We start from the raw sequence: 13,788 nt of genomic DNA on the forward strand, positions 1-13,788 counted from the left end.
AAATACATACTTCACACACTAACGGAAACGCCGAGTGAACGTAACGGAAACTTGGTGTGCACCCCCAATACTGCTTCGCATACCCTCATGGTTCCCTTGAGTGGGAGATGGTGTAATTTTTTTATTTATACATGAAAAAAAAAACATGAAGAAGTAGGCTACGTTCGAGCAGACTCTCCCATCAACATGTCACTGCACGAAGATAAGTATGTTTAGACTACTGACTGCAATGTAAGTAGTCTTAACATAGTATGATAAAATACATGTACAAATATTTAAGCCTGTAAGTAGATAAGTGTGTAGGCCTACAGGTGTGCGACACTTTGTGTTCATACCAATGGCAATATATTTTTATTCTGACAGCGAGAACAAAAAGACGAAGAATAGGCACACGTGAAAACGAAACATTATTCTTCTTTATTCCGCCAGTTTTTTCGTAACGCTTCCGACACACAGCAAGCGTAAATGAAGCCAAAGTACAGGACATGTTGAACAAGGCACCGCAGTATGGTTGTTTGGTATGGCGTCACGTGATTAGCACTCGGTAGTGGGAACGAGCATGGAAAGAGGCACCGGAGAGGACAAGGACTGGCTCACATGTGAAGTGGGCGCAAATTATTTTCCGAAGGGAAGAGCGCGCGAGAAACGATGAACAAACGTTGTTTATGAGACGCACGCATGGCAGAACACAACGTTGTATCGCAGAAGCATTGATGTCAGCCCACCGAGACGTGATCATGTGTTGTTGTCATAGAGTTGCACGCGTTGTACATATGCGCAATTTATAATCCTCCTGTGGACGCTGTGTTCATTCTTAAAACGACTTCGTGGTGAATAGCCAGCCACCTTAAAACGTAATCCTTGTGTTAGCCGCACAGCAGGAAGCTCGGTCGCTGTGAGACAGTATGCTGACAGGCAGATGCCTAGTGAAAGGCATCGACTACTTGCAATCAGCGTAGGTACTCTTTACGCAAGCGAGCTAGCGACCGCGCAAATAACTCACTGGAGCAGCCAGAAGTCAACATTAGGGGCGGTATCATGCATTGTATTACCGCACCGATCACTACTTATGTCATAAAGGGGACGTGAATGCGACGTTTGTCTATTGAGCGTTAAATGATGGGATCGATTACAGTGTCTTTCAAGGTTACCACGATGTAGGTTAAGGGTTAAGGTTATGGGATCAAGGTTACCGCGAAGGATGGGAACAAGAGGTCCCACTGTCTTGAACAGGGCCGACGTGAGTGGTGCACTCTCATCATCACAGTACTCGACAATACCTCCCGTACCTGGAGCGGTTGATTCAAAAGATGACACAAAAATAAATTCGGTCGTGGCACTGGACGCTGACGTTGCAACAAACAGAACAGATTTGCCGTACCACGAATGGCGCTGTGGAGCTTCTATAGCTTGGTCGAACGAAAAGGAAGTGCGAAACCACCTTGTATAGCGGTGATACAATCAGTAAAGAGAAGGGGGGGAGGGGCAAAGACATGCCCACTCAAACATGTGTTCTCTGCGGCAGCACAATCACCGATTTTGTTTTAACAGAACCCGGATCAACGGCCAAACAACACTAACCCTAAAAAGAATAAAATCAAGCGGGCCTTTAAGAAGGGAACAGTGTGGTTTGTAATACACGCAGACTTCCGGGTTAAAAGAAAAAGGCACGACTTGCAATTCTGCAAGCAGCCCTTCGGCATAAATTTCGAGGCGAATATTTTCGGAACTCTCAAAACTGCTCAAGCCGGAAGGAAGCGACGATTAAGATCGACCTAGAACAAGACGTCTGGCACCCACATTTCTAAAGAATTTGAAGTTGGCCAGGCGAAATACCTAGCTAGTGAGACGAGTAATGAATTTGAATGAAAACATATGCACGAACAAGCTAACCTCAACAAAGAAAGTTGTTATGGCCATGTCGGTTGCATCTTCGTGAAAGCTGTCCTGCTTGTTTCCCCAGAGACATCTAATATTTAGATGTTATAGAACTACTGAGTACCGCTGCTTTAATTATTATTTTTTTCTATTTTACTAGTTCCGCTAACCCGTACAATTCTTTCCCTTTCAGTGAAATCACCCACAAATTGTAGGAACTTTTTGAACAAAATTTGGTGCTCCTAGAAACCTTGACGCGTTTTTTCCTAGTATAGTGTGAGATTCCAGACATTAGCGTTAGCTCGTGCTCGGATGGCTTTTCTCTACACGAAATGAACCGTGAACTAATAAAAAAAAAATTCCTTTGACTCTTTCTCGCCACGTATATAACGCTAACGTATATAACTGTCTTGAAAGAGACCCGTTAACTCTGTTTTGGCGAGTCGTAGGACGCACGACTCTCCAAAAAGGGTCACAGGACTCTCTTCTTCTCAGAGTGTAGCGTACGATTAGCTCTGCTCTACCAGTGACAATGCGTTTGCATTCAACGATATCTTTTCTGACGACCCATAGCGGCAATTTGGATTCATTGACCCAGCTATCAGACGACGCGCTTCAATCCATAACACAAGGCCCGCCTCCTTTGGCGCATTTTTCTAATACAAGTATCCCCGGAAAACACGATGACAACATATGCGAGACCATCGGACAGACTGTAGGTCAAATTAAGCATATCGAATCGAGGACTGAAGAAGTTGAGAAGCGATGTCCTGAGCTTAAGCACGTGTCACCGTGTATCTTCGCAATGTCTTTTTTTTTTCTTCAGATTAATGGTCACGGACGTTGAACCGGAATATGGCGACACTGATATGTTTCAGCACTGCCGTCGAGTAAGTGTGTACCTTAAATATATGTGAATAATAGCGTGAAGCATTCCCGTGCCAAAGCTTAGAAATATCGGTTGTGTACATTCGACTGCGGCCCTTTAGTAATACCAGAAATAATGATACTGGACTTTCGACGAAGGGTGAAAGAGAAGAAGGAAGAAGTGGAGTTGGATTCTGCGCTAAGCCTTCCGCGACCATCCATCATCCCGCCTTGTAAAATAAACATCTGGAGATTTTGTGTAGATTACGGGCGGCTGAACTCGGTCACAAAAAAAGACGTATATCCCCTTTCCCGAATTGACGATGTTATCGATTGTCTGCACTCTGCTTCGTATTTTTCTTCTGTAGACCAGAGATCTGGATATTGGCAAATTCCCATGCACTCTGCCGACAAAGAAAAAACAGCGTTTACAACTCCAGACGGTCTATTTGAGTTTATTGTCATGCCATTTGGTTTATGTAATGCTCCTGCCACATTTGAGCGCTTTATCGACACAGTTCTCCGTGGCTTAAAATGGGAAATATGCCTTTGTTATCTTGATGATGTAATTTTTGGCCGCACGTTTGACGAACACAATCGTCGACTTGATGTTGTTCTCACGTGCCTTGAGAAAGCAGCACTTACCTTGAATTCAAAGAAATGCCATTTTGGTGATCGTGAGATTATAGTTCTTGGACATCACGTAAACAAGCACGGCGTTAGACCTGATCCCCATAAAGTCACCGCAGTCAGCAGCTTCCCTCAACCACGCTCGCTACGAGAACTCCGAAGCTTCTTGGGCCTGTGCTAATATTTCCGGCGTTTTGTTCGTAACTTCGCTGATGTCGCGCAGCCCCTTACTCATCTACTCAACAAAGCCGCACCTTACCAGTGGACGAAAGAATGCGAGTCATCGTTTTCTCAGCTGAAGTTTCTACTCCCTTCCGGGCCTATTCCTCGCCATTTCGACGCATCAGCCCCAACTGAGGTGCACATGTAGTGACGCCAGTGGAATTGGTATCGGCGCAGTCTTGATTCAGCGTCACGGAGCTGTCGAACATGTCATTGCCTACGCAAGCCGTTGTTTCAGTAAAGCTGAGCGCAATTACACCGTTACAGAGCAAGAATGTCTGGCGGTCTTCTTTCCTGTGCACAAGTTTCGCCCGTACATCTATGGCCGCCGATTCGCTATCGTCACAGACCACCACTCACTCTGTTGGCTCACTGGTCTCCGTGATCCTACCGGCCGTCTTGCACGCTGGGCCTTACGTTTGCGAGAATATGACTTTGATGTGTGCTTCAAGAGTGGCCGCCGTCACGCGGACGCTGACTGCCTGTCGCGACTTCCCCTTCCCACGACTGAATGTGACGCCGACAATTTAGACGACTGTCTGGCAGCTCTTGACTCGCCGTTTCCAAATTTGGCCACCTTCCATGTTGAACAACGCATAGACCATAGTCTGGTTCCTTTTCTCTCATCTGCCGCCAATGAGGCGCATCAGTCCCCTTTCGTTATACGGGATGACATTCCTTAGAAGCGAAATTTTGCTGCACAGGGGGCCCGCCTGTTTTTGGTTGTCCCAAAGGCTTTGCGACCCAATGTGCTGCAAGCTATGCACGACGACCCAACATCCGGACATATGGAATTTGCCAGGACCTATCGACACACATTGGAACGTTTTTACTGGCCACGCATGCGTCAAGATACAGCTAAATACGTCGCGAGTTGAGCATTGCCAACGATACAAACGTCCAACTAGTGCGCCGCCGGGACTGCTCCATCCCATACCGCCTCCGTGTTTCCCCTTTGAGGTCGTCGGTATTGACTTGATAGGCCCTTTTCCGCAATCGATCACTGGGAACCGCTGTATTATAATCTGTGTTGACCACCTCACTCGTTATGCTGAAACCGCAGCCATCTCTGCCGCAACGGCCGATCACGTTTCGGACTTCATGCTACGCTACATCATCCTCCGGCATGGGTCGCCTCGCGCGATTATCAGTGACCGTGGCCGCCAGTTCGTAGCCGGCGTCGTAGAAGAGCTCCTCCGCCGGTCTGCTTCCCAGTTTCGTCACGCCACTTCGTACCATCCTCAGACCAACGGACTGACTGAGAGTGTCAACAGGACGCTCGTTAACATGCTTGCTATGTACGTTGACTCCAAGCACAAGAACTGGGACGCTATTTCACCTTTTATGACTTAGACTTACAACACTGCGCTGCATGAGACCACCGGCTTTAGCCCGTTTTACCTTCCCTACATCCGCCCGCCACGCACTACTCTTGACACCATTTCTCCCGTTTTCGGATCAGGAAAAGCCACCTCTTGCAGAGATACTCTGTCACGCAGAGGAGGCAAGGCGCATCGCACGTCTCCGGACTTTCGCATCTCAAGACCGTTCGAAGGCCCGCTACGATAAGCGACATCGACATGTCTCGTACAGTGAAGGAGATATGGTGTGGCTGTGGACTCCATACCGCAAGCGTGGCTTGTATCAAAAGTTTCTGGCCCGCTACACAGGTCCCTTCGTCGTTTTGTCGCGCCTTAGCGACGTTACGTACGTCGTCTCACGGCTCACATCAACCGGCCGTCGCTCCAGAAGAACTGACGTCGTGCATGTCGCCCGTTTGAAGCCATATCACGCGCGACACTGATTGACTCGCCCGGTGGGCATCGTCTGCAACGGGGGAACTGATACTGGACTTTCGACGAAGGGTGAAAGAGAAGAAGGAAAAAGTGGAGTTGGATTCTGGGCTAAGCCTTCCGCGACCATCCATCATCCCGCCTTGTAAAATAAACATCTCTCACCGTAACAATAATATTCAGATCAAGGGCCTCCGCCTAGCTTTATTAATACGGCTAGTTTTATGTTGAAGTAAATGCAGAGTTCAACCGTTTCCTGCATTAGAACCTGTGTAAAAGGTCATGGATAAAAATAATAGAAAATTACGTACCATGGTGTTGCCAGTGCGTCGCTGAATCATTTGTCAGAGCAAGGTTAATCATAACGAGTGCATCAGTGGTACCACTGCAAGCTTTTTCTTTGATGTACGAAAATAGCGTACTGAAAGAGGATATTTTTTTTCTGAAGTTGGTGTCGAGCATTATCGAAGGAGTCGATCTTAGATGCATCCAGTCCTATACTAGTTCATTCGCGGTAAGACGTAAAACAAGCTATCTTTGTTTTAACTGCTTAACTTGTTAAGAAGATAACATTAACTGTCGAGGTGGACGATAAAAACACGTAGTTCAAAAAACGCACGCGACTCTGGAAACATAATTATTATATTTATCGTTAGGACCTTTGTCGGCAGCGCTGTTTATACGGCATTGCGCCTACGGGTCCGGAATCCCAGCGTGTTTCAGGGTTTTAGAAGCTAAAGCTCACGACTTGTCGGCGATCACCGAAGAGCAGTTTTTCAAAGCACCGAAACGTCTACAGTGAGCTAACACCTCGTGAAGATACAGTGCTTTAACCAGTCGCGGGCATGTGCTCTCTGTAGACGGCGGAAGCAGGGCCAGAAGTATAAGCCGCATGCCCCCATTTGGCAAAGTCCAAACAGGTTTTGGCAAATCGAGCTACGCTGTTCACGATGCCGGGTGACTAGACCTGGAACAACTGGACTATGATTAGAGAAGTTCATTTCGGAACGCCCACTTAAAACAGGACAACAGATAAACGAACACTGTTAAAACAATACGCAGCTGTACGATAGTCACTGTTTTGGTATGTACGTGCTCACAGACAAGTTTATGCACCCTAGCACACACAAACTGTCCCCATTTTCCTTTACTCATGCGCACCAGTCACCGACGAAAGAAAAGGGAACCGCTGCGAAGATGGGGTGGCTTATCCAACTCCGGCCAGCCAGTCATGACAGCGGACAGGCATGTAATGGGAAGCATCGTGTTCCACGATCCACGATCGCACGTTCCACGATCTTGAAGCTCCTAGAGAAGAAAGCCTGTGCGTTTACTCCCTTCTTGTGGTTTGACTGGTGCGTCTGCTCGACCCTTATTGCAGTTTTGGCAGCTAACGCGCAGTTATTTTATCCTATATAGAATTGAAGTGACGGCAAAGGCACCAACTTCAGACGGTGCTACCAGATGCTCCAACATACTCCAACGCTTTCGCACCAGTGGCGGCTCGTGATTGGCACACAACTAAAACTTTAAAAAGCAGCTCCTTCGACTTCCACGTGTATTTCTCCTCCCCCACACGAAAGGTACCTCGCGGTACGAGACGCGGTCGCATCGTACGTATCTTGCCCTGCATCTCTTCGCACTCAAAGGCGTGGGGACCCGGACAGGACTTCAAGGGGTCTTGCGACAAAGGCGCTACCTGGAATCTTCACGAGATGCGTTCTCACGCGGGAGCCCGCACAAGCGGGCTCCGGCGGAAGAACGCAGTGAAGAACCTCTCCGAGAGGAAGATCGCCGGCCACCGGTGGAGGGAGCTGGTAGCGGTAAGCATGCTGTCCTAGAAGCAGGGTGTGCTAGGCGACCAGATGAGGCGCCGAGAAGAGGCAGGCGCAGGTGGAGGTGATGGTGAACGCGGAGAAGATGATGAGGCAGACGCGGTCGACGACCATGGCCGCAAACTTCCACTCGCCATCGACCTCCCGCTCTTGCTCGTCCTTACGCATGCGGCTCGTGATGAAGCGCAGCTCGCGCAAGATCAAGTTCAGTTCACGCGACGAGTGGACGCAGGCGTGCACCGTGGACTCCCCGCCGCCGCCTCCACCGAGGTACGGGGTTCGGGTCCCGTGGCAGTTGCTGGCGGCGGCCCTGTTGGCCGTGCGGAAGTCGTCGTCGATGTCCAGCACGTTGGCCAGCAGACTCCGCGACGAGCGCTCCTTCAGCTCCAGTTCTTTCATCTTGTTGTTGAGGAAGAGGCTGCGCCGGTTCACCTTTTGGCCTGGAGGCTCCATGCGCAGAAGCCACGGGAGCCACACGAGGAACACCGTGCGAATCTGCATTGAAGCGGCACGAGTTGAAGATCATGCGAGCCTATCAGAAGGGACAGTGTATGGGCGTATTGTTAAGCGGAATACATAGCAAAGAACAGAACACAGGACAAGACGACGACGGGACGAGCGCTAACTTTCAACAAAACTTTTTTAGATCGTGCGCATATACAAGCACAATATCTGAAACTGCAAGAAAGAAAAAAATACAGGCTACAGAAAATGTAAAGAGGAATGCCATGCGTGAACTGCGCCAAAAATTCAAGTTCCTTCTTTATAATGCTACTGGCCGCATACTCAGTACTCACACACTCATCTGCCCAAGCTATTTGAAACACTAGGACTATCTCACTATAGTTAAACTGTTCCCATGGCGATACATTGTTTTGTATCGCCATGGGAACACTATATGCACACGATCTGCAAAAAGTTGTGTTGAACGTTAGCGCTCGTCCCGTCGTCTTGTTGTCCTATGTTCGGTTCTGCGCAATGTATTCTGCTTAAGCCATGCAAGGCGTTGCCGAAGTGGAGAATTGTGCACGCGTGGCTAACGCGGCAGAGGCCCTTAACAAGCGTGGTCATACAAGTGTCTAGCGCTGGGAGCTTTGTCGCGAAATGGTTTAGATATGTGGCGCATCGATGGCTAACAAATCCTCTAATGTCATTCACCAAATTCGGAGTTGATGTTAGATTTTTAATTGCATGTGTGGAATATGGCAGGACACATCGAAACAAGGACGGCAGTTACAGAAAAGTGGAACGCAGGCGCTGTGTTTGACTCTTATGTGAGTGTCGGCTTTGTTTCGATGTGCACTGCCATCGTAACTTACCAACCAACCATCGCCTTGATAAGTTTCTATCTGAGGTGTGGCTATGACGTAAGTCAGTGCGATAGTTTCTCCTTAAAACTGTTTAAGTATGATCAAGTTTGTCTTTCTTTCTTAAATAAATGTAAAAAAGACATAATTGTATATTATGATGTCGTATACTATGGTAGGCGTTTAGTTTTTGTTAGTAGCGTACACAAGGTCACATGCCACGTAACGCCGAAATCCGTCACCGTCAAGAACAGATTTGCCAAGGCCTCGCGTGCTATGGGAAACCACGTATACAGTAATTTTAAGCTATCAAGCCCAGCTATGGCGTTGCAGGTGTCATGTAGCTCTTCACCTCTGCATACTCGGCATGAATAGGATGAAAGAGTAATACGACTGTTATCAAGAAACGTAGATAGGTCACTCACCAAAGCAGGCATTTCGGTCGTCTCTTGATTTCTGTGATGATAGTTGAGGACCACCACGGTCATGACCACCGAGAAGGCGACCATGATCATGATGCAGGCAAAATAGGTTCCTGGAAATAAGAGGAACAGGGAGAGCGACGCGCCGAAACGTCCTATTGGTCACACTTAGAGGATGGAGACTGTGAGTCGAAAAACGTAGGATGCACTGTACGGTTTACAGTATGGATGTCTAGGAACACTATGCATGCCCTGTAATAGAGAATACACTCAAGCGTTCACTCGCAATGTCAGCGTCACCAAGCAGCAGGTTCGGAACACCAGGCAAGCACGTATACCATGCATTCACACAAAGAGTATCGGCATTCACGCAAGTGAGGCTGGCTTATAGGGCCATTTAGATCATATGTGCGCAGTCACTTCATACCACAATCAATGCTTTGTGTATTTATAACTTAAATAAGAGATTCGAAAAAAGAAGGAAAAAAACTGCAGTAATCAGGCAACCGCAGCCAGGAGGGCTTCATGCTAGACGACCCTGTTTTAAACCCTTTCCGATCCAGCATCCACATTTCCGGTGAACACCGCATGCAAACGACGCAAGAAGATAACCATGCGAAGAAACCACATATATACGTTACAGACAGGCCGGAACGGTCATGCTGCGCATTGGCTTTTAGACATGTTTAAACTTGGAATAGCTCGACTGCGAACTAAAAACTATAAGCACTCAACGACTTCAGACCTGTACTCGTGCTCAAGACGTGCAATTTCAAAATCGTTGTTTAATAAGCCTCTGCTGGTCTGCCGTGCACGATCAGCCCGCTAGGACGAGATGGAAGTCTCATAAACAGATTAGATAAAAGGAAGCCGCGCGTTTCAGTAAGCTTGATTTCAGTGCTCTAGCTACCACTGCCGTACAATCATCCGAGCAGAAATGCGATTGCAGGTATTGCGCTTTCGTTGCGCCTATGTCAGTATTCTCCGGCAATATACCCGCATGTTAACGCCAAGGAGGTTCAAAATGAATTGATGGAGTGGAAATTATGCCCCAATAGTGAAGCCGTACCCGCCCTAAGACGACGGCGGTGGCCGCCATCTTAGGTGTGGCAAGATGAAACGTTACGTTCAGCTAAAAAAAGGGAGTGTTTTCTTCCCGCGTCCTGCGAGTTTAGTATGGCAAATGGTTTCCGGACAGCTACTGCTCAGTGTGTGTCTTTGTGTAACTGGTTTCCGCAAGAAACCTCGAGGTCTTCGCAAATTTTATTGGAGATCGAGTCATCAATACTCATCTCGATATGTTGCTTTCGTCGAAAACAATGATATCTGATTTTATAGTTAACCTCGCATTTACCTTAACTCAGCAAAACCACCTGATCTCTAAGTGGGAATTATTCGAAAAGAGCATGTTTTTTTAAAAACCTCCTTGGCAAGCGCTGGCTTCACTTTCGCGGTAAGGCGTTTTGAGAGCTTCCACTCCAGCATTTTCTTTAAAACCTTGGTTGCTGCCGCATGCTTTGAGAAGTGCGTAGTACGAGAAATAATAACTGTATCTACGCCCTCATAGACAGGCCTAGTTTTTCAGTTTGGCGCACAGCTTGAGTAGTTTGCCTCCCTGTTTTTCTTTCTTAGGTGCACACAGCTTCACATTTCTCTAGGGACACTAAACGACGTTTGTTATCCGTTCCCGCGGGAATGCGCCTTCAGCGCAGCGCCGAAGTGCAATATCTACGACGGGAATTAAACTGCGCAAACTTCCTACGGCAGCTATTGCGAGAGCACACGCGGCCGCCTGCACCCAAACGTCCGTTTAGATCGTTCAAGCATCACATCGACGAGATTTATGCCGCGAGCTTGCTACTCTGATACCTCTCTTGCCACAGCCTTTTTGCCGATAAGGCGTTTTCTTAATTACACTTACATTGCCGCTGAATCTCTTCACGTCTTTCTGTTGATCTCGCTTTCGAAGCATCCCGCTCCTGTCGGTTCAGTTTAGCGCGCTGCCAGTTCCATTTGTACGACATTATTACCTCCGTTGCTGCTTCGGCGAAGAATGATGAGGCAGTCATAACTCACGGCGCAATGCAAATCCTGTGCGGGAATTTCTATGCTGGCTCCGACTGTTTTTTTTTTCGCATTAGCATGACGTTGATCTACGGCGTAGCGCAAGTGCGTTTTGATCATCACGATGAACGCAACGGCAATTTCTTTTCTCTCTGCTTCAACTGCGCGCCTACGCGCGTGTTCGAAAGTGCGCGCGTGTTATGTTTAAGTGAATCGCATTGAAAACATTTGAAAAAGTGTTTAACTCGATTAGAAAAATACCTCACACAGCAAAAACCCCGAGAAAAAAAGGACAGCATATCCACGGGTGTGGTGAAGAACTTGGGCGAAGCTCCCGAAGCAATCATGGTTACACCGCGAAATGTTCAGTCGTTTCGCCCAGCAGTAATCAAAGTGATACGCCGCTTGGATTATTTTTCCTTTTTTCCTTTTTATTTTATTTTAGTTCTTTTATTGCTTCAATTTTTTATTTTTTATTTTATTTTTTATTATTTTTTATTTTTTAATATTTTTAAATTTTTTTTTCCTCTACGAGACAGCGCCATCTAGTATATCGTCACCCAACTGCAGTTTGCATGCTTCTCTATGGGACAGCGTCATCTATTGAATGATACGGGAGACGCGACGGCGGGGACACGCCGGATGGAGCGACGACCAACCAGGTGATGCTATAAGGAGCTCCGCTCCTAAAAAAAGGATGTTCTTGCAATGCCGAATATTCCCAAATCGCGGTGTAGAAGAAACGAACAAATTTCGAGCTCTCTGCCGCGTTTCACACACCGCTTGCTGTCCTCATTCAACGTCTTGTTGCTTCGCAAAAAGTTTTCGCATCGTTGAGCGTGACCTCAATTATTGACAATTTGTAGTCCGCCGCACTGAGTGGGACGTCATACTTCATACCTGTTTTGTTGCAATTAGTCTGGCAGTACATTTCATTCTCACACAGCAAAAGCATGCGTTGTTACCATGTCTGCTCAGTATTTAGGCTCTCTTAGCTATACTACACATCAAGCCAAGTAACAGACCTGACCAACAGGTCAGGTCTGCTACCTACCTGGTTAACCAGAGGCGCGAGGTTTCCATGTAATTGAGGTACGCGTTCTTCGTGCATCGTGTAAGTAGCAAATTGAATGATCAGTTATGACCTTGTCATTGGCCAGAAAGAATTAGCAAGGTGTACTTATATAACGACAAACACTCTGTACGGCCGCAGTTCAATTTTATATAGCACGTTTTACTCAATTTTAGAGCCGTAGTAGTAGTATTCTATTCTAGGTACATATCCAACGGAACGTACCTCAATCGAGAATAGTGGCGACGGTGATCGGAGTTGTTTTGTTTGCTAAGAGAACAGCCCTAAGAGGTAAGGAAGATCTCTCGAGTTGAGCGCGTTTATGACGCTATACTGCACAGACACCGCACGTTTGTATGACAGCATGCAGCAAACATGGGTGACACGTTCCTGTCTGCTTGTGTACGTTCTCAAAGTGGTGCTAATCCGTCGTATCAATAAGATGAGACTATATATCAGAATGATGAACAACGTAGTTTATTTTATTTTACAGCAAGGAAAATTACGTGCAGACGACGCCGTCAGCTGCCTATAACATGCCACATATCAGGTTAGCTCCTGTGACCAAAGTCTGTGCACTAGCATGTTCAATTTGTCTCTCAGCAAGGAAGCGACACTGGTATGTCAGCAAGCGCGCAGCTGTTTAGTTTACTGTCTTCGAAATTTTAGGGGCGAAGCTCCTTAAGGCGGCACCCGTTCGTCCCTCGTAGTCGTAGTCGTAGTAGTCATAGTGCGTAACCAGTCTTACGCTTTGACCTCCAAGGTGGTGCCGGTGGGAGATTTTTCCTGTGCGTTGTTGAACAATAAAAAATTCGCAGCGTGCGCGTTAACTAAAAGCCGAATTCTTCTGTCTCTCATTCCCCATTAGCAGCCATTGGCATGTTCCAGTAGGAAACGTTAGTAGAAGTAGAAGTGTAAGTGTTAGCTAAAAGCCGACTTCTTCTGTCTCTCATTCCCATTAGCAGCCATTGTTTACCTCCAAGGTAGTGCCCGGTGAGATTTCTCCTGTGCGTGATTAAACAACAAAAATTTTGTTCAAAACGCCGTTGATTGATGAAATAAACCAACGAAAGACGCCAGATGTCTTCTAAAAGCAAAACGAAAGAACGCCAGATGTTTCTAAAGCAAAACGAAAAGACGCCAGCTGCTTAACGAAAGACGCCAGATGTTTTCTAAAACAATGGTTTTCTAAACAATGAAAATTCACAGCGTACATGTAAAATTAAAGTGAGCTGCAAGTCGTCATAACTCATCGAACCTTTAGTATAAACGCGCCCGATCTCACGTCGGTGATGTACTGGGCAGAATTCACGGAAGGTTCACGGTTTACCGATGAACCTCCGCAGCTTCGCCCACTCATCATCATTCACTCCGTGGATATGCTGTGATTTTTTTGTAGACGGCACACGTAGACGCTCGACTTCCAGTCTAATAGAATTTGCCAGCTTCTGAACCATAAGTGCGCTGTAACTTTCGAAGCACGTCAAATGCTGGGGGTCATGTGACCTCACCAGATACGTCACCGATGACGTCAGTGGTAAAGCCGCACATCGCTTTCGACCTTGACTCTGGCACAAATGATGCTGGCAAAATAGTGGGAACCACGAAGTGGCGCGGCGTAGGTTACTGGCCCCCCCCAGTGACACAGACCAACCACTCACACTGGCAAGATATCTATACCTATTGAACGCCACACTA

The 13,788-nt window shown here is 47.1% G+C and overlaps 1 protein-coding gene across 1 annotated transcript in view; it reads right to left on the bottom strand.

The window, feature by feature from the left end:
* Window positions 1-394: 394 nt before the first annotated feature.
* LOC119386555 (neuronal acetylcholine receptor subunit alpha-7) overlaps window positions 395-13,788 on the bottom strand; it is a 124,683-nt gene continuing 111,289 nt past the window's right edge. Inside the window, exons 8-9 of the mRNA XM_037653836.1 lie at window positions 8,958-9,067; window positions 395-7,720 (exon numbers count right to left, since the gene is read on the bottom strand). Coding sequence (XP_037509764.1) covers window positions 7,244-7,720; window positions 8,958-9,067 — 587 coding nt within the window. The 3' untranslated portion in view covers window positions 395-7,243. The remainder of the gene's footprint in view (window positions 7,721-8,957; window positions 9,068-13,788) is intronic.

The sequence above is a fragment of the Rhipicephalus sanguineus genome, chromosome 3, assembly GCF_013339695.2.
Source record: "Rhipicephalus sanguineus isolate Rsan-2018 chromosome 3, BIME_Rsan_1.4, whole genome shotgun sequence".
NCBI classification, from domain to species: Eukaryota; Metazoa; Arthropoda; class Arachnida; order Ixodida; family Ixodidae; genus Rhipicephalus; species Rhipicephalus sanguineus.